At 39.9% G+C, this 26,174-nt stretch overlaps 1 protein-coding gene across 3 annotated transcripts in view; it reads left to right on the top strand.

Annotated features, from left to right (window-relative positions):
• Positions 1 to 25,756, top strand: part of PIK3C2B (phosphatidylinositol-4-phosphate 3-kinase catalytic subunit type 2 beta) — a 105,049-nt gene extending 79,293 nt beyond the window's left edge. For all 3 annotated transcript variants that reach the window (XM_060772981.2, XM_067468034.1, XM_067468035.1), the window contains 19 exons: positions 814 to 956; positions 9,281 to 9,469; positions 10,355 to 10,448; positions 11,378 to 11,472; positions 12,005 to 12,185; positions 12,779 to 12,886; positions 14,910 to 15,002; positions 16,395 to 16,524; positions 17,500 to 17,636; positions 18,244 to 18,413; positions 18,502 to 18,658; positions 19,653 to 19,762; positions 19,936 to 20,137; positions 20,307 to 20,431; positions 20,862 to 20,979; positions 21,337 to 21,418; positions 22,244 to 22,350; positions 22,463 to 22,591; positions 23,488 to 25,756. In XM_060772981.2, coding sequence (XP_060628964.2) covers positions 814 to 956; positions 9,281 to 9,469; positions 10,355 to 10,448; positions 11,378 to 11,472; positions 12,005 to 12,185; positions 12,779 to 12,886; positions 14,910 to 15,002; positions 16,395 to 16,524; positions 17,500 to 17,636; positions 18,244 to 18,413; positions 18,502 to 18,658; positions 19,653 to 19,762; positions 19,936 to 20,137; positions 20,307 to 20,431; positions 20,862 to 20,979; positions 21,337 to 21,418; positions 22,244 to 22,350; positions 22,463 to 22,591; positions 23,488 to 23,676 — 2,559 coding nt within the window. In that variant the 3' untranslated portion in view covers positions 23,677 to 25,756. The remainder of the gene's footprint in view (positions 1 to 813; positions 957 to 9,280; positions 9,470 to 10,354; positions 10,449 to 11,377; positions 11,473 to 12,004; positions 12,186 to 12,778; positions 12,887 to 14,909; positions 15,003 to 16,394; positions 16,525 to 17,499; positions 17,637 to 18,243; positions 18,414 to 18,501; positions 18,659 to 19,652; positions 19,763 to 19,935; positions 20,138 to 20,306; positions 20,432 to 20,861; positions 20,980 to 21,336; positions 21,419 to 22,243; positions 22,351 to 22,462; positions 22,592 to 23,487) is intronic.
• The last annotated feature ends 418 nt before the right edge of the window (positions 25,757 to 26,174 follow it).

Raw genomic sequence — 26,174 nt, 5'->3', positions numbered from 1 at the left:
GAAGCTAGGTTAGGATGACTGCTTTAGTTGTTTTTACTGTGCATTATGTAGTTCTATAATTATTTTTAAAGCTTGTGTCTACCTTTAAAAGCCTTTATTTGTGTGGATCATTTAATTAACAACCATGTCATATTTTGTTGATTCTATTGATCTTGTTATTTTTATATGTTTGATTTTAAATGTGTTAATGGTTTTCATGTAGTTATATTGTATTTTATATGCTGTATGGCACCATTGTGTTCTTGTCAGCTGCCCCGAATCCCTTTGGGAGATGCTGGTGGGTTATAAATATATTATTATTATTATTATTATCATTATCCATTATATTCCACTTTTGAGCTTCTTCATTGATTAAAAACTGAAAAATAACACTGGCCAATGCACATTTTGGTGCCTCAAATATTAGACCTGCTGATTCCAGAAATGGCAGCATTTTTCTCTTGTCAGCTTTAGTTTTTGAGATAAAGAACTTATGCTATATACCTGTCTTCATCTGTTTGCCCATAGAAAATCATGATCACCATATTTAAGAAATTAGAGCTGGTATGGTCTATCTAATGCAATTTTCTGGATCTGTGCACCAAATATCTCAGGAAACAGGTCTAAAAAACAAGACACCAAGATTTTTTTTGTGTATTGGGCTGTGTAATTTGTGTAGTTGCTTTATGTCTTCAACTTGACTCTGACTTATGGCAAGCCTTGTTAGAGGAGAAGATTTATGCAGAAGAGATTTGCTATTGCCTTCTTCTAAAACAGAAAGTGTCACATCCTCATGGATAACAGTAAGCCTGTGTTGTCCTTACTCTCCCACAGATTGACTTCCCAAGCTCAGCATTCGAAGTGAAGTTTACTAAGCCACCACCAGCAGAGTTCAGTCCCCAGTACAATTTCAACTGCCTTTCGGGGGGAGACCAGAAGAAGCTGAAGGAGGTGATGCAGAAGGAATCACTCTATTGGTGAGAGGATGGAAGGCACACAAGCCTTAAATTGTCCTAAGTGCTTTGCATAGGCACTGACACCTCTTGATGGTATTGAATCAAGCTTCTCAAATGGAAATGTGGTGGCACATTTCACTTAAAATGATGAAAAGTTGAGAACTCATCTTCAGAATTCGTCTTTATTGGTTCTGTGTTCAGTGATGCACAGAATACTCTGTATGCTCTAGGGCAGCACCTGCATCGCTAGCGAATGCCAAATCTTGACCTTGGGAGTTCTGGTCCTGGATGGAATATAGGGTAGAATCATGGGGTAGGAACACATTATATTTTACAAAGTAGGTCTGGAGGCCAGGCTGAGCACAATATCGGTCTATTCAACTAAGGTGTCTATCAAAAATAGGAGTAAATAGATAAGCTAATTCAGGTAGCTTCAAAGGAATAATATTGGCTGTTTGGCCAGTGGTCACTTGTGACATTCTGAATGAGGTATTGTTTCGATGTACCGAAACAGATTTAAAGAATGTTCACTGTCTCAATTCATCAACAGTTTGTCTGCATGGTGGCTTTGAAATGGTTGAAGATGACCTGTGTTCTTTCAACATCATCCTGTGTGTATAGGGACAAACATGGCAATGGAAAAACAGCACCAAACTTTTGGCACTGTTTTTCTGTTGGTTGGTTTGTCCCTAAAGGCCAGTGTACCTGTCTTTCTAATATTGTGACTTTCCTTCTTTCTGAGTGGAACTACCAAGAAAAGCCAGTTAGATTACTTCCCCTTCCGCAGCCCATTGAGAAGTTATGGGGCATCTTGGGACTCTTGAGTGAATCCGTGGAGCTCTATAGACCATAGCAAGAACATGTAGATGCTTGCTGTGTGATGGGCTGTACATATTATAAGGGAGTTTAAGATTTTCTTGGCCATTTTCTGGAGAGCAGCTGAATTTGTGCCAGCTTTCCATCAGCTGTGTTTACTGACAAGAACATCTTGAAAAGTAGAAGCTTCCTTCCCTTCCCATAAAGGAAAATGTTCAAGGAATTGTTCTCTGTCCACCAGTCAGGAGAGAGAAGCCTCCTACAAGGATGGTACAACATCAAAATATCCGGGCATCCCCTGGACAATGTCCTTGAAGATAGTCAATTCTCTCACACCAGAAGCAACTTGCAGTTTCTCAAGTTGCTCCTGACACAGAAAAAAATCTGTCTCTCTCACTTTCAGTCAAACTCAAGGCTAAACCTTTTTAAATTTTGTAGCATCCTTATCTTCTCACTGTAAATAGGCCGGATTAGTTGATGTGCATTGCACATGTGGCCATCAGTAGAAGTGAACATAAGAATATCTTGGAATGGCCCTAATATTAGGCAAAAGAGGAAGGGTGCTTTAGGCAGTATATTTTGGTTTCACAAAGAAGGGAAAGATTGTTATTATTTTTTTTACTTCATTTGGAATGTATCCAGATTAAGTCATGCTTAGAATAGAAGTGAACTGACTGGCATTACTTATGTGTCTTGGATTGCACTGATTTTGCTCCTGTTGTATGATTATATCTGGATCTAGTCCATTGTATTTGAACTATCACGGAAGGGAGAGGTGTTTGTGCAGTTTTCTCTTTCAAGTATCAAAATATATGGTTGGTTTTGGGTACTGGATACTTTGTGGAAAGGTGGGGTTTATGGTTATGTTATAAAGAAAAATGTTTATAAAAATAAATTTCGGTAGTCAAACTGTAAAATGGATGAAAACAATTATCGTTTAACTAACCTTCTAAAACTGCTTGATGTTTAGATTTTCAGATGAGACCCTGTGTTTGAGTTGTTGGCTCTGCAGACTTTTCCAGTACAGTCAGTCCCTAAGATAGGAAGAAGATAGGTACTTTAGGTTTGTTCTTAAGCTAAATTTATTTGTAAGTCGGAATAAGTACATTTTAATTGTAACTTCACCTAAAATAAGTATCATTTAGCTTTGGATAGCATGGGAAAGGATTAATGCCCCTGTGGTGTTTGTGTCGCTGTCTGTGCTCCTGTTCAGAAGATTTCACATCACTTTCTGTCCCTGTGATAATTGGATTTTGAAAAATTTGGCTTGTTGTTGTGATAAAGCTTCAGTTGAGACACCTTTTCCTTATGATAACTCTTTCAAGAGTGAATTTCCCTTCTGAGGGGTAATTTCTCTCACTTGCTGTTGTCTCATCCCCATTTGCAACTATGAGTCGTTTTTCAATCGAATGTTTGTAACTCAGGGATTGCCTGTAGTTGCTTTGTGCTTAATAATAATAAGAATAACTTTATTCTTATATCCCGTCTCCATCTCCCCGAAGGGACTCAAGGTGGCTTACATGGGGACTAAGCCCAATATAAACAAAAGTTACAAGTAACATAATTAAAAACATATAACAGTAAAAATCTCACTGTATGTGATTGGAAATCCTTGTGATCTCAATACAAATATGAATGGAGGAGATTCTAAAACAATCTAAGAAGCAATTTATAGCCCATCTAATAAAGACTATGGAAAGATTTATTCTTTTTGCCAGGGATTCCATAGTTATCTGGAAATGGAATTAAAGAAATTCCATAGAATCATTGAATATGCACTCCCTTATCCAACAAACTCCTTGGCTATTTCTAATGCTTTAGGCAGTGCTTTAGTTAAAGATGCAGAAACCCTTGAATGTGCAGGCTGTGTTGCAATTCCTTTTTTCTTCTTTTTTTGTAACATGCACACATGGCTGCAGTTAAATCTGAACAAACACTTGGGACCACAGAAAACACTGGAATTTAGCAGGTTGACAATGACGTTGTACAGATGCCAAATGAGTGAACAAAGCAGGGCTGTTACAGATTTGAACAAAGCTTAGAATTAAAAAAAATGTCTTTCTAAATTTAAAAAGGAAGAAAACATCCGCCCCCCTTCCAACTGCTATGCATACATGCTTGGAATGAATGTTGGTTGGCCAGGTGGCTGATGTTATCCCTATTAATTTGTTGGCTACATACGTACGTATATGCCTCTTCCTTCAACACTAATTCAATTTCCCTGGCCCATGATGATTTTTTTTCCAGTAATGAACCTTTTCGTAATATATTTGGGGCTGCCGAATTTTTAAAAAAACATAATAAGTATGCTATACTACACACAGTTCTTTCCCAAATTCATTTTTTATCAGTTTTTTTGTTTTGATTAAGAATGAATAATAATATTCCAGTGCAATATTTTTAGTATTTTTGAACTATTTTTTGTCTTTCATGTCAGCAGATTTTGGAATGTTTGAAAATCTATTAGAAGACTTTAAGCCATTTTTTGATGTTTAGTTCCGAAAACAATCTCAGACCATAAATTAAAAACATCAAAGCAACATGGGTGGGGGAGGGAGCCTGTGCATAATGGAGTAAATCTGATATCGGTTTTGGATTCAAACCCCCAAATTCCTATAAAGCCAGCATACATTTTTGTCTCTCAATTTTGCAGACTTTTGACATTTGTTTGTATCCCACTCCCCGCCCCCTTGCAATCTTTTGATGCAGATATATGGAGTCTAAGTTAGAGAACATGAAATGGGTTGGGGGGAGTGTTAAATGGGAGGAGAAGTATGAAAGTTGAACCAGAGCTAAAAAGGGATGTATGTGAAGAAAAAAGGCAGGAAATGGGGCCATCATCTATTAGTGGATAAAGTAAGTGTATTCAAAAAGTGTGATCCTGACCCACCGTTCACAGCTCATTTTTTAAAAACCCCTTGACCTATGGTATAACTATGCCAGGCTGCCCTCATCTCTCACAGCTGTTTAGCTGAAAGCAATTGCTCCAGGATGGGCAGGCCCTTCCTGGCATTGTGCACAAGGCAGTGCCACATTCTTTCCTGTTGGCTCTGGGTCATAGCTGGGGTGGGAAGTTCTCATGGGTGGGCAACACTTTCACTCTCTTTCCTCTTTGTTCTGGTCTAAATGAATGCATTTCCTGGAGGTGGCTGAAGGGAACTGATGGGAACGGAGCTAGCCTTTTTGTGCCATTGCCCCTCCTGTCTAGCTTGGCCAGTATCCCTACACCCCGCCTCCCTGCTATTCCAGTAACAATGCAGCCATCTTGATCCTGATGCCCAGGGTTCCCAGCTGCAGTCTCTTACAAAACCAGCCCTGGCCTCTCTCTCCTGCTCTTCTATGCATTTCAGGCCAACCCATCCACTTCCTTGCCAATGAAACCCAGAAAGGCTTAATCCGAACCATGTTTCAATTCCAGGAAGTTGTCTTCAGAATCAAAGACTCAACTACTGGAATATATGGGAACATAAGAGTGTAGGGGACCACTTAGGTGTTGCCAAAAAGGAGCACATATGAGTATAAATTAGTTCATATAAATGGAAACAAATAGAAATTTCATACCTGTCAACTTTCCTTCTGTTGTTACCTCTTCCAGACATTTATAAATGCTTTCTATAAAGTAAAGAAAACACACGCATATACATTCTATATAAATAGGAAAAGAGAGAGAGAAGAAGAAGTGATAGGCAAAACATTTTGGCTTCTCTTTTTATATTTACTCTTTATTTACTTTATTTATATCCTGTCTTTTGCCCTGTGGTGACTCAAGGTGGCTAGTTGTGAGTGATGAGTCAGGATTGTATGTTAATAACACTTTTTCTTCAATGTATTGTCAAATGTATTTTATGGCTGGAATCACTGGGTTGTTTTAGGCTTTTCCTCAGAGGATGCCTGCCGTAGATGCTGGAGAAATGTCAGGAGAGAATGCTTCTAGAACATGGTCATACAGCCCGAAAAACCTACATCAGCCCACTTTTTCTTCAGTTGCTAAAGATGAAATTGAGCTCAATCGTGGGTGAAATTGGGATAAGCATAGGTTTTTACCCACTTAGGTTGAAATCCTGTATTGTATGCATCCCTTCATACTTTCCATAGCACACTGTAATGAGCCTTCACTGGCAGGAAGGAGGATAGTGGGAGGTATCCCTGGGGTGGTGGCAATGGGGAGGCCAAGCTGAAGGCATCCAGGCAACACCTAGCTGTAATTCTGGATGTGTAACAAGAGAGCTGTCATCACTCTCAGATATCCAGCAGATCATAGAACCACACCAGCAGAATCTATCATCAGTTTCTCAGATCTTTAGTCAGTGGCTGAAAGCCGTTTTCTTTTCCTGTATGCAAATCTATACTTCCTAGACATCTCTTGCCCTCCAAGAAATGGCCATGGCAGTGTATTTCAGGTTCAGGGAAGCTGAATGGGTGGGCTTAATATTCATGTCTGTGTAGTCTGGAGTTTGTGTGCATATTTCAGTAGCAGGATTCCAGCCCCATTTGCTGTCTAGGTATCAGATTTTGATAGCAGCTTGGAACAACTCTTTTGTCCAAAAAAGCCCCCCAAACCCTGCATAATTCCCTATCAGGCTCTAGTTGATTGCAATTGAATAAACTTCCATGTGGTTCTTTCCCTTTAAATTGGATTTGGATCAGAAATGCTTCCAAATGGAGAATTAGGATATGTGGTCATGGTGGGGGACGGGGGGTGTCCAAGTCCCTTCATCCACATCTTTGTCCCTACCCAGTGATCATTACATTCCACCATGGTTTTGTATTATGTAGCATTTTCTCAATCCCCAAATTTAATCATTTCTTTTTTATTCCTATTATATTAACAGCAGCGAGTTTCTACCTGTGATAATACAGTATAGGCCATGTTTATTCCTTCCACACTGAAATGTAGAAAGGTGTCTTTTTTTTTTTTTTTTTGCCTTCCTCCTATTCTTTTCCATGACAATCTTAGACTGCATTTTTCTTTTCTGGTTATCCACAGTTTTCCAAATTTTTCTGTCATACTTCCCTCGGTTCAGTTGGCCTTACATTGACCTACATTGATTGGCAACATGGCAGAAGGCCCATTGGGACTCAGACAAAAGCAGGGCAATCAGATTTTCCAGTTGGTGCCTGACAATCCTCTTCTCAGTATAGAGCTTAATCTAGCATCCCTAAATGCATACTCACTCATTGAAACTCAACTGAAAGATACCAAAGCTTGTAGAGTCAAAGAGAGTTACTGCATAGCCTTGAGTCTTCTGACATCATTTTTATGGAACTAAACAGTACTTGTTTATCCCTCCCCCCAATTTGATTTTTTCTAAGAGTTTTTTGCTTTGAATTCTAGGATATTTGGTGTGATGGTATCATGAATTATACGTTGTACTTAATTCATGTGTCAAGTTCGCAGGGGGTTTAATTCCCCACCCATCTTTCAGAGGTCTGTTGAACACATGAGAAACAAAAATACAAGGAGGGTTGCATGGAAGGGTGGAGGCCGTTCATTATGTCTGAATGGCTCCATGAGTTTTAACAAGAGGCAACCTATTTTCTCAGTGTATTTGTATCAGTCACTGGCTGTGGTTCCCCCCTCCCCCGGCTGCCCTTTGGGCAAGTGAACTTTTGATGCCACTAAACTGAGGATGGAATTGCTTCCAGACCTTCCATTAGCCACCTGATCCCATCTTCTTCCTTGAGAATTGGAACATGCTGCAGCATTGTTCTGCATTATATGCAGTGTGAGTCTTTTTCTTCAGTGTTTGCTGCTCTCTAGTGGACACATAAAGCCTCACATCTTCTCTGTTAATAAATAATCACATGATTATTTCCCTGCTTCAAACAGAACTCCAGGCACCACCTTCTATTTGTAACCTTCTTGTGCTTCTTGGCTGCAGATTCTGTTTGTTTTCTTGCCACAGAAATAGTCCATTGAGGAAAAGACAGAATAGACCTTTTGAGGAAAAGACAGAATAGAACTTCCACGCTCTGGAAACCTGTGGCTCAGACTATGTTCATATGAAAGAACAACATATGATCAAATGGGATAAGACTCCTATTATCATCCTTGTAATAATTCCTAATAACTTTTAAGTGACAGCTAGAGATGAAAACATAATCAATCACTAGTTGCAGTCTCATAACCTTACTAGATATAAAATTAAACGGGATCAGAAAAGCAAACAAATTCAGATAATCAGATTTTGAAATTACATCAACCCAGGAGTACCCCCGATTGCAACACATGGGCCTGTGTGCCTTGTAATCAGCAGTGGACAGTGTTTGGCCCTGCAGACATTATGGGTTTGCAACTCCTCAACATTCTTAGCAAGCATAGACAGAGTAGCAGAGAGTTGCAAGCCAGTGCTGTTTCTGCTAACCCTGTCTTTAAGTATACACACAACTGCACAAAAGTCCTGCAAACACTTGATACATGAATACATGTCTTCCTTTTCCACCTTTTCCTTTTTTATTCACTTGTTCCACATAGAATGTTATCTCAGGCTCTTTGCACACCGCTGAAAAAAATCCCACATTATCTGCTTTGAACTGGAACATATGGCAGTGTGGACTCAGATAACTCTGTTCAAAGCAGATATTGTGGAATTTTCTGCCTTCATATTTCTGGGTTATATGGCTGTGTGGAAGGGCCCTTCGTCTCTTTCAAAATAACATGTTTGTTATTCATTCGTTCAGTCGTTTCCGACTCTTTGTAACCTCATGGACCAGCCCACACCAGAGCTCCCTGTCGGCCATGTCCACTCCCAGCTCTTTCAAGATCAGTCCAGTCAAGGATTACATCCATCCACCATGCCCTTGGTTGGCCCCTCTTCCTTTTTCCTTCCATTTTCCCCAGCATAACTGTCTTCTCTAAGCTTTCCTTTCTTCTTATGATGTGGCCAAAGTACTTCATCTTTGCCTCTACTATCCTTCCCTCCAATGAGCAGTTGAGCATTATTTTCTGAAGTATGGAGTGGTTGGATCTTCTTGCAGTCCAAGGCACTCTCATAGGCCTCCTTAAATCAAACAAAAGACACATGCTGGCCAGAATTCTCATACTGATCAGCTACTTTATTTTGGAAACTTTCCAAAGAGAGTGTGCAGTGGCATATCACCTCCAAACATGGAGATTTTATGTGGCCATCATAGCCAGTAACCCCTGTTTTTTCGGACTAATCTCATGTTTTTTTTCCCCAGAATAAGTCCCAAATCGCACTTTATTAATGATCTAGGATTGTCTGCTCGCTCCATTCTCTCTCCAAATACCCATCCTAGTTAGATGTCACCTTGTCATGCCCAGCATTTTTAAAAATTTTAATTATTACAATTGGCCGGCCATAGGTTTTAATGCGCCGTGGTGTTACTGTTACTGTTTATTGCTTTGTTTATAAGTTTATTTATTGTCTCTATTGTTGTTGTTGCTTTTTTACTGATGTATTTGGGCTCGGCCTCTTGTAAGCCGCACCGAGTTCTTCAGGAGATGGTAGTGGGGTATAAATAAAAGTTTATTATTATTATTATTATTATTATTATTTTCTTCACAGGTTAACAGATGCTGACCGGAAGCGGCTATGGGAAAAGCGTTATTACTGTCATTCTGAGCCAGGCTCATTACCTCTGCTCCTTGCTAGTGCCCCAAGCTGGGAGTGGGCCTGCTTGCCTGACATCTATGCCCTGCTGAAACAATGGACGCACATGAATCACCAGGATGCCCTTGGGCTCCTCCATGCAGCGTAAGTCATGTTGATTTCAGGGTAGAAGGCCCCAGATTAGGGCATTCATGATATTGTTGAACTGCAACTCTCATCAACTCTAGCTAGTGCACACAGTGGTGGGGGAGATGTGGTCCAATATCACAGGGAGGACCATACATGTCACAGCCCTGCCCTGATCTTGGTCCTGATTTCACAAAGTAGTCATTTAGATTTCCAGCCTTAGTTTCTCCATCTCCCACCCTATGTTGGCAATCAGATTAAACTATACCACTTTGTCAGATCTTCACTCATTCTTTATATGTAAACCTAGAAATAAAACCCACTATGTTTTCTGCTGAGTAAATTTGCTAGCATCAGCCCATTTCAGGAAACAATACGAAGACTCCCTTTCTACAGATTGCAATAGCTGCTTTGAGTTTCCTGCGGCAGAGATAAAGCGGGGTATAAATTAAAAAATATAATAATAATAGTAGTTGAATTATTTTTCTGAGTGTCATACACTTTATAAGAAAAGCACAATGTTTACCATGATCGGGGACAAATAATACATGCCCCAGTATCTAAAATGACACTATATATCTCAAGGTGCTGATTTCATACTTTTTACGAAAAAGCATACCATTATTACGAGTCACTGTATGTGACACCATATGTATACAAAACAGTAACACACATGGAACAGTATCTGAAAATGATTGTTTTGTATTATTCACAAATCTTGTAAATGTTTTTATGACATGTGCATACATTCAACTGTTTGGAACGTGGTGCTTTTCTAAACGAGTACACAATTAATTGGCTGTGTCACCACATTATTGTAAATGGTTGTCCATATGCTGTTGTTGTGGGGTGGAGGAGGCAGAATCCGTTATAAATTCTTACAGCTGGCAGATTTACCTGCAGGTTCCCAGATCAGGAGGTAAGAAGAACAGCAGTGCAATGGATTGACTCCATATCTGATGCAGAACTACTGGATTACCTGCCCCAGTTGGTACAGGTGAGTCGGTGTGCTGAGTGATACTCTGGATATTTTGAATTGTTCTTCTCTGCTCTAGGACAATTATCTCAATTTGAAGCCCTCCAGATGTGTTGTTAACCTATTGTTGTTTTGTGCCTTGAAGTAGTTAGGTTAGTGACCCTAATGGAAACCTGTCACAGGATTTCTTTGACAAGATTTGTCCAAAGGAGGGTTTACCATTGTATTGCCGCCTTCTAAAGATTGAGGTGGACTTGCCCAATGTTATCCTGGGAGTTTCAATGTCTGAGCAGAGATTTGAACCTTGGTCTCTCAGAGTCTTAGATCAACACTTAAAGCAATGCACCATACTTGTTGTTGTAGCACTACAAATCCCATCATCACTCATCATGGCCTACAAACCGGATTCCTCTAGACCAGTGGCTTCCAACCTTTTGTCCTCCAGTTGTTTTGGACTTCAACTTCCAAAATCCCAGCCAGCTTACCAGCTGTTGGGAATTATTGGAGCTGAAGTCTAAAACATCTGGAGGACAAAAGACCACTAAACAAACTTGCTTAACAGAGGCATTTATTATAGTTTTATTATTTCTAAATAATTTAAACCATCTTGTTTACAATCCTTTGCACCATTTGGAGGATTTCTGTGTGAATGTTCTTTCATTGCTGATGTCAATCCGTACTATCTGCAGTATTTCAATGCCTGAGAATATTAAGTCAGTTATATTATTGAAGAACCTTAGTAGAATTGCTCATTCATTGCACTCTGAAACTGTATTGATTGTGGTTGTTCAATCCTTCTATCCAAATATTTGAGTAGAAAATTTGCATCCAGTTTCGCACCTGTCTTTTTGGTCTTTTGCAACTCATCCCAGGTTCTGTAACTCTTTGAACTTGTTAATCAAGTGATGATCTGTTAAATAAAGCAATAACAATAATCTGTTCTTGTACAGGCTCTCAAATATGAATGCTACTTGGACAGTCCCCTGGTGCGGTTTCTTATGAAGCGAGCCATCTGTGACCTGAGGATCACCCATTATTTCTTCTGGTAATGTGGTTGGATTCACAAATTGAATCGATAGTGCTGTAACTGCCTGTAGGAGAAAAAGAATCAGGTTAAGTGGTTATGATTATAAATTTTGCTTGCAGAAGCCAGATTAAGTTTCAAACTATCGTCTGTCTTGTTCTTTTGCTCAGAATCTTGTCTATTCAGATAATAATAATTTGACTCAAAACCAGGTTGCTGAAAATACTTGCTTCCAGCTTTTCTCTATTTTTCTGTCACTCTTTTAAATGAAGTTTCTAGCATTCACATGGTCTTCTTAGGAGAGAGAAGGGAGACATTTTGCTCAGTTGTAGATCAGCTTTCTCAAACCAGAAATTTCCAGATGCATTGGACCAAAACACACTCATCATTTCCAGACATCTTGTTGAATTAGGCTGATATACGTTGTAGTTCAGCACATCTGAAGAGGGCCAGATCGGGAAAGACTGGTTATAGGTGCCTATCTATGTCTCAAGCATCTATATCTTCTGCGCAAACCCCATTGTTTCCAGCAACAATGTCCCCATTTCCATAGGTTACTGAAAGATGGTCTCAAGGATTCTCAGTTCAGCATCCGTTACCAGTACCTGCTGGCGGCTCTACTGTGTTGCTGTGGGAAGGGCCTGCGAGAAGAGTTTGACCGCCAGTGCTGGCTTGTTAACACCCTGGCTAAACTGGCACAGCAGGTCCGTGAAGCAGCTCCATCATCCCGACAGGTATCTGCATCTGTAGACTTCACTATTTTCCTATGACCCATGGAGGGATTGGGACAGTATGCTCCAGTTATGTATATTTGCTGTATAGTATTTGCTGTGTAATATTTTGATGCATGTTCTGAAGTGCATCTTATCCCAGCTGAAAGTACCTACTTCTGTACCTCAAATGGAGCATGTGTTTGCTTAACCAGTTTGTGAACTCACTATAAGCAGACAGAGATGATATTTCAAAACCTTTCTCCCCCCTATGATGGTTGGCATGCTTTTCATGCCTAATCTAATTTTAAACGTTTTTTAAAACTTAAAGTCCAGAAGTATAACACAGATCTACAAAATGTAATTGCATATCTGAACACATTTGCAGAATTTTTTTCCATTCCCTCTGTAGATAAATACAAAATGTGCTATGAAATATGTGACGGAGAGATTGCCATAGCAGACAGTACTCTATAAACCAAATAGATGCTTTTTGGGGAAGCAGTTTTAGAATAATGCAATGTTCTTTGTATTATGATGACATGCAAGTATATACCTCCTGTAAAAGGTCAGAGAATGGAGAATTCTTTGTTTAACTATGGTGTGTTTCTTTTCAGACTATTCTTCGGGACGGCCTGGAGGATGTAAAGCAGTTCTTCAACGTTAATGGCTCTTGTCGGCTACCACTTAGTCCCAGTCTTCTGGTGAAGGGGATTGTGCCACGGGTATGGTTCTGACCTCTAGAAACACAGCCAGACCCTGTAGAACTGGTTTTCCTTTAACACTAAAGTGGGAAACATAGGGAAATTCTATTTATAATGGACTGCAACTTCCATAAATCCTAACCAGCATAGTCCATGGTGAGGGATGGTGGGATGGCCATATATTGCCTATTTCTATTTTAACAGTTTAACGGCATCCAGTGGAGCCTCCTGTGTTCCAAGTATCGGACCTACCCATGTTTGATGTAAAACTAGACTTTGAACGTAGCCGTTTCCTGTCTATTGCGTAATAAACTATTACACAATAGGTTAGTGCTTCAGAATTAGCATTATGGACTTCTTACATTAAAGGCAGGTTATGAAAAAATAAGTTTTGTAGATTTGATATTAAATTGAATTTGTTTGTAAGTCAGAACAGATACATTTCATAAGTGTAACTCCAGCCAAAATATATCTTTTGTAGCTTTAGGTAGCATAGGAAAGAATTAACACCCTGTGGTGTTTGCTTTGCTGTCAGTGCCCCTGTTCAGAAGCATTCACCTCACTTTCTGTCCCTGTGAGAATTGGATTTTGAATAATTTGACTTGTTGTGGAACAAGGATTAGAGATAAAAGTTTCAGTGGAGACACCTTTTCCCCATGATAACTCTCTCAAGAGTGACTTTCCCTTCCTAGGGGTAGATTTCTCCCACTTCCTGTTGTTTCACAGCCATTCTTAACTAGGAGTCTTTGTAAGTCAGATGTTTGTAACTCAGGGACTGCCTGTGTGCTCCGTATCACTGAACTTGTCACATCGCCTCCAATTATTTGTTTCCAGAAAGTGGACAGAGAAACTAGTTCAAGGGGGATAGTGTTTGGGAGCAGACTCATTTAACTGTCCAGATGTGTTGGACTACAACCTGCCTAGCTACTTTTGCCATGTATGTAGACACATCTGGAGTGGCTCAGAGTCTTTAGAAGAGATTAGCCGCCTGGTAAGCAACTAGGCGGCAGCCAGGTTACTCACCAGAGCGGCATACAGGGAGCATACAACCCCCCTGTTGCGTCTGCTCCACTGGCTGCCAGTCTGCTACTGGCCAGAATTCAAAGTGCTGACTTTAACCAATAAATCCCTAAATAGTTCCAGTCCAGCTTACCTGTCCAAACACATCTCCCTTTATGAGCCAGCTAGAATAGCAAGATCTGCCAGGAATGAGAGACAGGGCCTTCTCGGTGGAGGCCCCTCAGCTGTGGAACTCCCTTCCCTATGAGATTAGATCAGCCCCCTCCCTCCTAGCATTTAGGAAACAAGACCTGCCTATTCAAGCAGGCATTCGATGAATGACAGAAATATGGAAATATGGAAGTAGCTAAAGATGGATTGATGCAAGGTTTAAATGTTTTACATTGTGTCTGTGATTGTTGTTTATAGTTTTATAGTTTTAATGGTTTTAATCTATTATCATATTCTGTTGATTTGATATGAGATGTTTTTATACATGTGAGGCATTGAATTTTGCCATTGGTTATGTTGTGGACTGCTTGGGTGAGGAAAGTGGTATAGAAATGCAATAAATAAATAAATAAAGGCCATTATATTTGTATAAAAAATCACAGTCTTTTCCATCTATTTATGGTAAAACTACTGAAAGTCCTTCAGTCTCAGTGACCTTCAGTGGTTTTGTCATAAAATATTGTAAACAAAGTGGATCTCAGTCATGAAATTTGCAGATTTATATGAAATGGTATGCACTTTCAGTGTGGTCAAGTGTTAATGCAATCTCTCCTGTGCTTATCACAAAAAAGTGGGTAGAGTTAATGAAAGCCTGCTTCCCAGTGTTGCAGGCCTTTTAATGAGATGTCATTAAAAAGCTGAATTGGACTTTACCTGCAAAAAAGGAAATATAATTGAAGCATTCTTCTACATTTCAGTATAGCTGTTTTGCCATGCTGAGGGGACACCCATCTCTCATGTTGCTAGGATGTTAGATTATCCTCTTCCGATTACTGTTTCTCTTTGCTCATTCCTTCTCTCTCAATGGTTGCAGGATTGTTCCTATTTCAACTCCAATGCTGTCCCTCTGAAGCTCTCTTTCCAGAATGTTGACCCTCTTGGGGAGAATATCCGTGTTATCTTTAAGGTAAGCCTTCCTATTTCTTCTCGTTTTGTGCCTTCTAGTTTTTTCTCTGTACAGATAGACAAAGCTGGAGATACTTAGATCTAGCATGAAGGAGCATATTCCTTGTGACCAGAGTCTTTGATAACAGTTGATTGTCTTAAAAGTTGTTCTTCTGTGAGATCATGCAAGTGAAATGTTTAAAACAGATGGGCATGCTTAGACTTTTGCATATTTGACAAAGCACCCTTGAGAAAGAGGAACCATGAATTCATGAGATAAAAGCCGGTGGTGCAGCTGGTTGGGAGTCAGCTGCATTAAAATCACTACTGACCGAAAGGTCATGAGTTCGAAACCAGCCCGGGTTGGAGTAAGCTCCCGACCATTTGTCTAGCTTGCTGTCGACCTTTGCAGCCTGATAGACAGTTGCATCTGTCAAGTAAGAAATTTAGGTACCCTTTATGCGGGGAGGCTAATTTAATTAATTTACGATGCCATAAAACTCTTCAGCAGCATGCAAAAGAATGAGGAAGTACTCCATCAGTGTCACAAGTGGACAGTGAAGTGACAACTCCCCCGGTAGCCAGAATTCACAGCATACCCTCATGAAGCTGGAAAGTTAAATAGCCTCTGTGTGTCTGTCTATATATGTTATGTGTCTATGGCATTGAATGTTTGCCATGTATATGTGCATTGTGATCCGCCCTGAGTCCCCTCCAGGGTGAGAAGGGCAGACTATAAATACTCTAAATAAATAAATAAAGCAATGAGACCATTGAAAGCTCACATAAGTTTTCCTCTTCTTACCCAGCTACTTTTAAATTTCTTCCTTTCTGTCTAGCTTTTAAAGAGGACTTTAAGCCAGCAATGTGTTTCAAAAACATGACAACATCAATCTAAAAACAAGTCAACAAAGAACCAACTAGCCACACACACCCCATTACTCTCTTAGCTCCTGCTGGGATCTTTCTCCAAATGTGAATCCATTTCTTTTCCATTAATTGCCTGGTTCATTGATGTTCTGTACATAGATTACATTCAGAATTAAATTAAGTAGTTCATGATTCTGTTTGGGAATGGGATTCACAATGTTAGATGGGTGAATTGGCTCAGGGGGCAAACAGAGAGCTCGCATCCTTTAGGTAGTTGGCTTGGGGAGAAGGGTAGATAAGGAGAAAAGGCTGTAAAATAGATGGGGAAGACTTGCAGTGCTGTCACTGCAAGACTTGCAGGGCTGTCACTGTTATTCTGAGGGTAAATAAGTTCTGATGACCCATTTCAAAAGTGCAAAAATGTTTTATATTGAGTTGGATGGGCATAAACAAGGATAGATCTTATTTTGCTTTTCCCCAATGGTCAGTTGTTACAAAGTGCTGATGCAGTCTGCCTTTCCTTGTTCTCTCTTATTCCCTGCAGTGTGGAGATGATCTCCGGCAGGACATGCTAACTTTGCAGATGATTCGCATAATGAACAAGATCTGGGTGCAAGAAGGTTTAGACATGCGCATGGTCATATTCCGTTGTTTCTCCACAGGTCGTGGCCGGGGTGAGTTGGGATCCAAACATGAAATATTTTCAGTTAATTTGTGGGTTGCTTTTGGTCAGCTGCAATAATGTTGTTTTCCATCTTTGTGTGTGTGTGTGTCTGTGTGTCAGGAGCAACTTGAGAAACTGCAAGTTGCTTCTGGTGTGAGGGAATTGACTGTCTGCAAATACATTGCCCAGGGGATGCCTGGATGTTTTATTATCCTGTAGGAGGCTTCTCTCATATCCCCGCATGGGAAGCTGGAGCTGACAGAGGGAGTTCATCCTGCTCCCCGAATTTGAACTGCTGACCTTTTGGTCAGCAGCCCTACCAACACAAGGATTTACCCACTGTGCCACCAGGAGCTCAGTTTTCTAGCTGAGGGAATAAGTGAGGATTAGACAGAGTAATGGTTTCAAGAGACTAGAGATATACTCTCTGCATAAAAGAATTGTGTCGTCTGAAAATATGGGTAGTAATATTAAAACTCTCTTCCTGAGTAAAACCAAAGTGTTAGGATTAGATTTTTTAGTGTGTAGCTTGTGAGATGGCCAGTTTATCCCAAATGTCTGATAATGAAGAGCAATGTGCCTTTAAACATGGAGGTATTATTCTTAGTGGTTCTTGATAGACTGTATGCAATACATTTGCTGGGACATTTTTCAAATCAACTGTGAAGTTACTTGTGATAGAGATAGATGCATTGTTTATCTGTGATGGTGTCCCTCTGAAGACACAAGCATATCTAGAATTCTAAACACATAGGGATTGTGGCAAAGCAATTCAGTCTCTAGACCTTGAAGTTGTGTCAACACAGCCAGCACTGAAAAAGGAGCTAGTCTCTGTCTTAGACATCATGCACACAATAGACGGAATGAAATTCTTAATACTCGACAGGAAGAGGTTGTTCCGAGTTGGTTTGGGGAGTTTTATTAATCAGGAAAAGGAAAAGAGGTTCTTACTGCCAATCTTACAGACACATTCCGTGTGTTACAGGAATGGTTGAGATGATCCCTAATGCAGAAACTCTGCGAAAGATCCAGGTGGAGCATGGTGTCACAGGCTCCTTTAAGGATCGTCCCCTTGCTGATTGGCTACAGAAACACAACCCCAAGGAGAATGAATATGAAAAGGTAAAGTTAGGTGAACAGAAAGACAATACCGTCATTGTCTGGGGGTCAAAAATCTAGTTAACTCTCAGAATGCATATTCCGCTAATGTAAAAGCCAGGATGTTCTGGCCATTCTTAGTAATTACAAAAACAGTATGGACATATTGAGAACAGGATTTAAGTATGAGCCCCAGGCATTATCTCCAGGCCTAAATTGTTTCCTTGGCAAGTTGTTGGACTGGAGAGAAGAAACCAATTTTATGTTGCAGTATTTATTTAATATTGTAACTACATTGTAATTTTCTGGGCTCATGTAAGATCACAAAATTGAAAATGGGTTTTATATAAAAGCGAAATAAGCTAGAACATGCCATAAATCAACAGCAAGTAAGGAAGCATTTCAGCCTTAAAATCATGCATGCAAAATTTTAATAGGCTGGAAGCACATTGTTCTGTTGCAAAAGCCAAGCTGTGAAATCTGGTTTCAGACAAAGCATGGCTGTGACACAAAGTCTCACGTGACAATAGGGTTACAACAAATATTTCCACTTTTCCCCCTACTATACCACACTTGACTTTGGTATTCCCTTTTTCATTTGTCTGTTCTGACATCTGTCTTCATCCTGCAGGCAGTGGAGAACTTTATCTATTCCTGTGCAGGCTGCTGTGTAGCCACATATGTGTTGGGAATCTGTGACCGGCACAATGACAACATTATGCTCAAGACCACTGGACACATGTTCCACATTGACTTTGGCAGATTTCTAGGCCATGCACAGATGTTTGGTAACATAAAGAGGTAAGCAACCTAAATCACATATACACGATGGACTAGATTGTTGGTATGTGATAAATACGTGTTAAATACATATATATTTTTCATACAGGGACCGAGCCCCATTTGTCTTCACATCAGACATGGCTTATGTCATCAATGGTGGGGACAAACCATCTAGTCGCTTCCATGACTTTGTTGATCTTTGTTGCCAAGCTTACAACCTGATCCGCAAGCACACTCATCTCTTCATCAATCTTCTAGGCCTGGTGAGAAACCTGCACTCCCATTGAGTTGCTCATGCTCTAGCAGTATTGAGTTTTCTCTGGGCAGCACACAATAACTCCTGCTGAACCCTTTTACAATTGAATTCCCAGCTGGTATTTAGCTCAGGTTGGGGAAAGGGGCAGAAAGAAAAGAAGAAATATGGAGAGAAAGAAAAGCCCAGAGTTGGCCTGAGGAATGAAGAATTATATTCTGTGTTTTCCTGCATGACAATATGTTCTCTGCATTCTCTGGGTTTAGACTCAAGTTAGGCAGGTTGCTGAGATCTGTGACTAAGATCAGCCCTACAAATAAGGAAAGAACAATTTTGTGGGTTGGGAAGTGAAACAAGGTGGGTTAGGCCTATTGTTGGTTTTAGTTGGAAAATTACTGCTTTGGAAAACTTAGAGGAGCAGAAATTGATGATTTAGGCATAGGTTTTTGTTCTGATGGGGAAGGGCATTGGAGAATGGGAGGAAATCCTTGGTGGGGGGTGCATGCATTAGACTTCCTTTCTAAATCAGGAAGAGAAATAAGCCAAGCATTTATCTTTGTCAGTCATGGGATTCTTCTGTGGACTCAAGGTTTTAGAAAGATGTTTCTCAATTAATCTTGTGGCCATGTATGTGTGACCCTGATAGTTCTAGTGAAAACAAAAATACCTTCTTTTTGACCGTGTGCAAGAAGTTATCATTTAATAATTATAAAAATATTGAATAAACTACTGAGGAATGTTCAATCCAAGAAGTTGGGTGAAGGACATGTTTGGAGCCTCATCTTCAACTATTGCTCCTCAAAGACCTGGAGAGGGATGTCGGTTCCAGAAAATCTTGCAGACTCTCTCAAATATGTGTCTTATTTTAAAGGAAAACCAAGCTAACTAGGGAATCGGATTGCATGTGGCACATCCTAGAATTGTGAATTGACCACAGCTGATGTTTCATGTCTCCACATTTCTTGTGGCTTTGTATTCTGATTTATGGCATCTTTATTATCCAGATGCTATCTTGTGGAATCCCTGAGCTCTCTGACCTTGAGGACCTAAAGTATGTCTATGATGCTCTGAGACCACAGGACTCTGACGCAGATGCCACCACCTATTTTACCAGGTGAGGGGGAGATTAGCCTTAAAATTAATGCTTGGAACATGGGAAAGGAGAAACCCCAGTCCACTCTGTCCCAAGCTGAACTAGGAGATCACAAGTAACTCATGGTGAGAGGTCTCTCGTGGACTTAGTTTCATTGTGGCTCTACAGCCTTAATGTTTTATCTCCTGCTGCAGACTAATAGAATCCAGCCTGGGCAGCGTGGCCACAAAACTCAACTTCTTCATTCACAATCTGGCACAGATGAAGTTTACAGCTTCAGACACCCGGCCGACACTTTCTTTTGCTCCCCGTGTGCATACGATCAAGACATCTAGTAGGATCCTTGACGTCTACCTCTGCCGCCATGAGAAGATCTTCAATCCCAGCAAGGGCTATGTGAGTCCTTTTGTTGACCATTTTGTAACAACCAGGGGGGGAGACAAATGGGGAGGATCTGGAGTTGAGACTGTCCTTAGAAGTAGCGTTCCAAGCAGTGACACTCTTGGAGTAGCATCACACATTTGGTACCTGAACTTTAAGGAGCACCTCTGTCCCTGCCTTGCAGATATACATTGTGAAGGTGAAACGAGAGAATCCCTCTGAGATCTCCTACATCCAGCGGACTTTTGAGGAGTTCCAAGAGCTGCATAACAAGCTACGTCTGATCTTCCCCTCCTCAGATCTTCCAAGGTTAGTCTTTTTTTTTGTTTTACAGCCCCCCTTTCTCTTGATAGTGTATTGTGTGTTCTATTGGTAATAGTTGAATGTCACCAGGGGAAAATACTGATATATACATACATGTAAATATCTATTTCCTCGGCACTTGGAAAAGTGCAAGAAAATGTGGGAAAGGAATGTGGAATGCACTGTAGAGATAGTTCTAAATTATGTGTAACCATAAATCATTATTGACTGGTTATTATGTGTGTTCAGCATTATGCAGAGTTAAATTAAAATTCTTTCTCTGACACAGGCAGAACAGCTGTACTAATGTGAGATAAATAATCTTAAAAAAAAAAAAAAGATATGTAGGCTATTGCTGCAAAGACTGTTATGACATCCAGTCTTTTCAGTGGTACTTTTTATTGTGATTAAAGGCCTCCCTCTTATCATTTTGCAGCTTTCCTAGCAGGTTTGTGATTGGACGATCACGAGGAGAGGCAGTGGCTGAGAAGAGGAAAGAGGAGCTGAATGGCTACATTTGGCATCTGATCCATGCTGCCCCTGAAGTGGCCGAGGTAATGTGAAGGAAAGGAGGAAACATCAGCAAGATGCAGACAGAGGCTATTATGTGAAACAGTTCTGTCAAAGCTGCTCTGTAAATTTCAGCCCTGGGATTTTCTACACATACATTGACCATTCTCCTTCAGCAAGCTTTGCAAATACAAATGGAAATTTAAGTAGCATTTCCCCTTCCTCGCTATCTATTTATTTAATTACTAAAATATTTATAGCCCATCCTATATTCAAAGATCTTCGGTCAATTTACAGTTTGAGGCATACCCAATGAGACTTTTTCTGGCTGCTCTGGAGTCAGTTTGGTATAGCAGATAAAATTATAGGCAAATGTGCGTTTTGTTTTGTTTTTCTTGTAGTGTGACCTGGTGTATACATTTTTCCACCCACTTCCAAGAGATGAAGTTGCTGCAGGCACCTGCCCAGTTCCAAAGCCGGCAGGTAAATGTCTGTAGAATACTAGGAGTGTCATTTACCTCATTGTTCTGCTTTTGCACAGGGATCAATCTGGAAATGGAAGGGAACTGTGGGTAGAAAGGAAATGTTCCTCTACAGGCAACTTTGGATAAAGCCTGTCATAATCTCCATTTTAGAAGATAGAATTACTAGTTGATGTAGTTATATCTACTGCTCCCTCCTAAAAGAAGGTTTTTTAGTGGTAACTGCATATTTGTGATAATCTGGACTGATATTTAGAGTGGTGCTGTGGGACAGATTATAAGGTACAGTTATTCCTGCTTATCCAATGTTCTGTATCCACAAATTCACCAACCTTGGAAATATATTTTTAAAAGAATCCCAAAAGCAAATCTTGACTTTGCCATGCTGTAGCCTCCTGCCATTTTAAATGTACTCAGGCTCTTTCCAGCACTTGTTTCAGTTGTTTGCCCTTTTTTAAAAATAAGGAATGTCATTTTACTTCAGCATTATTTAAATGAGACTTGAGCATCCATGGATTTTGATTTCCACAGAGGGTCGTGGAAACAAATCCCAATGAATACAAAAGGCCCATTGTATGTAATGTACAAAGCAAGAGAAAGAAAAAATGATGGTTAAAATGGAAGTAAAATCAGATGGGAATCATTATGTCATGCTGATATTGGAATAGATATTGTATTTATATAAATATCTAAAATGAAAGATAAAAATAAACATTAATATTTTTATCATATGATAAAACATTTCATAGGGAGGTGTAGGATTTCCCTGTTCTGAGCATCATGATTTTTTTTCCAGTATGCAAATGACATTGTCTCATTTTTTTAGATGCAACATGGTCCCAACCTGTTGGAAAAGTGGGTGGGGAGGTGAAGCTGTCAGTCTCCTACAAGAACAACAAGCTCTTTATCATGGTGATGCACATCCGAGGTCTGGTAAGTGTTAAGCTATGGATTTCTCAGCAGTGGCTGCTAACCAAACTTTTTGGCACCTCTGCATCCTTGTGTAGTAAAAACAACTGTGATTGGCTTCATTTGTCTCTTTCAGCAGCCTATTCAGGATGGCAGTGATCCCGACCCTTATGTCAAAATTTACCTTCTGCCTGACCCCCAGAAAACTACCAAGAGAAAAACCAAAGTTGCTCGAAAAACCTGCAACCCAACTTACAATGAAATGGTATGTTCCTCTGTAATTTGACTTGACAGATTGCGGCATAAGACAGACAAGAAGCTTCTAAGCAGAAGTGTACAGTGTACAGATTCCAGATATTGTTGAGCTGTAGCTCCCATCAGCTTTAGTTTAGCCAGTGGTGAAGGGTGATGAGATTTATAGTCAACAATTTAGAAGCCACAATTTGCCTAACCATGGCCCAATGGAAGGCAGAGGTTGGAACAGAGGAATTTGGGGATTCACAAAACTAAAAAGTATTGTTTGGTTTGCTTAGGTTAGAATATTGTTCCTGGACATTATCTAAGAAAAGCCAATACTTTGATGCAATCCTCCGAAAAAGCCCATTTATAATAAGTAACTGAAAAGGATTCCTTCCCCCCTCCCCCCATATATATCAATCTTCACTCAGGCAAAGTGAGACAAATTTCCTTCCTACTTTTTACAGACAAGTAACATCTTCCTTGTTTAGATTATATAGGGCCCATCCCACCAAAATGATGCACTGGGTGTTGCTAACGGTTGCAGTGATTTGTTTAAGGATATATGTCAAATAATTAAATTTAAAAAAATTAAAAAGCTGAAAAACCAAAAAAAAAAAAAGGATATATGTTTTTAATGTGTTTTATTTTTTAATTTTTTTATCTTGCTTTAAAATTTTATTTTGTGAATTTTTGATATGTGTATTAATTCTGTAAGTTGTTTGGGAGTAACAACAGAATGTAGGCCTGTTTGTGTTAAGATTCATATGCATAAGGGAAGTACACAAAAACAATGCAATTGACATGGTGCTTGAAATTACTGCACTAACATTCTTGTGCTATTCTATGCAGCTGCTTGTTTGATTCTTCAAATGAGAAAGGTAGAAAGCATGCTTATATCTTGAAACTTTCTGTATCTTGTAGCTTGTCTATGATGGCATTCCTAAAGGCGACCTCCACCAGCGAGAGCTTCATCTCAGCGTCCTGAGTGAAGAGGGCTTTTGGGAAAACATCCTCCTTGGGGAGGTCATTATCAGACTGCGGGACCTGGATCTGACACGGGAAAAGATGGGCTGGTTTGAATTGGGCTCTAGGAGTCACGGGACCATGTGAAGAGCAAAGAGGCAGCTGCAATGTCTTTGGAACCACTTTGGCTCCTTGCGAGCCCCTGGGAATTGGTGCATGTTCCAGAAGTTATATTCTGGTATATCTGAAAGGGTTTACTTCCCTGAAAATAAGAAGGATGGATATGTTGTTTCTCTGCAAATGAAGGGTTAATTTCCTGTGGAGAATGAGAATGTTGGGATTGAGTCATGAGAGGAAATTCTCTTATGACTTGAAAAAGCTGCCATAGAAGGACTTTTTTTATAAATACATTTACCTTGTGTCAAGGGAACAATGACTTAAAGTGGGGGAGTTGAAATGTTCAGTGCTCTTCCTCACCTCTTTAGGATATTTTTAATTTTTTAAAAAACAAATAGTAAAACATTTGAGCCCACACAAGATAGGATGGAATCCAAGTGGAGAAGGAACTTTTCAGTCTGGGCTGTATCATCAGTGCGATTCTTAATTGATTTTCTCAAGACTGTTTTAATTTTTTTAATGGAATGCTTGCATATGAGCTGGGGAGGGAAGGGAATATATATGGGATAGATGTGAATATCTCTGGGATATGAGCTAATGTGCTCCACCTCAAGCCATCTTGGAGAATTTGCTTCCAAAGGAGAGCTATGTAACTTGTACATGAGTAGAGCTTAAAATTCCTGATTTCCTGCAAGGAAAACGTAATCTGGAAGGCATGCACACTTGGATTAGACTCTGGATTTGTTCGAAGAAGACAGAAGGTAACAGTATTTCCTCTTGATCCCACAAAGGCCTTGGCTGCCAGTGTTTACAAAGTTGTCAAATTCATGTTCACTGAGGGCCACATCAGCCTTATTGCCTTCAAAGGCCATTTGTAATTGTCAAACTATATAAATGTAATTACATGTTGCCCTGGCATTGAAAGCCTCATGGGCCACATAAAAATATAGGGTGGGCCAGATTCGGCCCACAGGCCTTGCATTTCACACAATGTCACCTCTGCTTACCTTGCGTGCTTATCTGAATTGCCTCTCTCTCATACTGGGCAGTCTGAGGAATCTGACAAATTGCATCAAGTTTGGGAAGCAGAGGGTTTTCATGACTATAAGAGGGAGAAACTGGTCTTATCTCTCCTAAACTGTGACTTTGGAGAACTGATTCTGTGAATTAGCCAAATATCCTTTGTGGCAGTCAGTCTCCTAGGTTTGGTAATTTCTTTCCAGGTTACCTAACTGCTGTTGCCTAAAGTGCAGATTACCTTAGCTCATTTTAAAGCTGTTATGGATTATCTTCTTTAGTGTTACTGCAGGCTCTTCTTTCATGATGTTAGGTTGGACACCAGAGAATAATGATAAAAGTACGGGATAACTGGTGAAAAGGTTACTTTGGCATTAGCCATTAAGCACCAATGATTTCTGGAAGCATTTATGTGCACCACCTGCATTGCAACAACTCTCATAGAGCTGGTGGCCACAAGCTGTTTCTTTCTTCAAGAAGTAAAACTTTATTTAAAAAAGGAAAAAGCAACACCAGGTGGGAAAATCACCAACTTTTAAAAATCCTTTTTTCTTATAACTATATAAAAGACCAGGTTGATGTTGTTGTTGTTATTGTTACTGTTGTTTTATAAAAAACATATTTTTACAGGATGTCCTATTTGGGCATTGCCATTTGCCTCCTTGAATAAAAGAGACAGCACTTCAAACTAGGAAGGGGGAGTCTTTCCACATCTCAGGCAAGAGCCTTGTAACTCCAAGCCTGTCCTTTCATAGTCCTTTCTGAGTATTTGTTTACAATGAGAACGCCCTAACAATTGACTGTTTCTCAGGATCAAAAATGTTCTTAACATTTTAAAATGAATACATTGGGAGAAGGCTGTTTTTTCACTCTTTCATTGACTGAAGTTTATCTGAAAGTGGCATCTTACCAATGTGCACAGAGATGTAGGTGGATTTCAAAGAGACAACAACTGAACAGGATATTGGCTGTGTTCTTATGTCATCCGTCCTATAGGAAACAAGGTAGAGATGGCACATTATGGAAACCTGTATCTTTTCCTGTTGTAAAATGGTGGCATTGATTCAAAATAAAGAAATGGAAATGGAAATCAGTAGAGACTGTGATGTGTCGTATTCTTCAATCAGACGGCCTCCAAAGCCAGCATTATCTTTAAAAGGAGATATCTCATTAGGATTGATGCCAAATTAAATTCAGGAAATATGTCTCAAGTGCTTGCAAAAAGAGGGTGGTGTGTAAGGCATGTTAGAAAATAAGAGCTCTTTGTAATTTGGCTTGATTTTTCCATAATACAATCTCATTTGGTTCCTTGGTTCTCCTTTCCTAGACCAAGTTAAAGAATACATGACCGCTATACCTCTTAAGCCCGGTTGTGGTTCTCACCTGCCCAGTTCTGGGCACCACAATCCAAGAAGGATATTGACAAAGCTAAAACATGCCCAGAGAAGGGTGACCAAAATGGTGAAGGGCTTAGAAGCCAAACTCGTTGAGAAAAGGCCCAGGACCTGGGA

Source organism: Anolis sagrei, chromosome 4, assembly GCF_037176765.1.
Source record: "Anolis sagrei isolate rAnoSag1 chromosome 4, rAnoSag1.mat, whole genome shotgun sequence".
Lineage (NCBI taxonomy): Eukaryota > Metazoa > Chordata > Lepidosauria > Squamata > Dactyloidae > Anolis > Anolis sagrei.
This window is presented reverse-complemented; position numbering and strand designations above follow the sequence as displayed.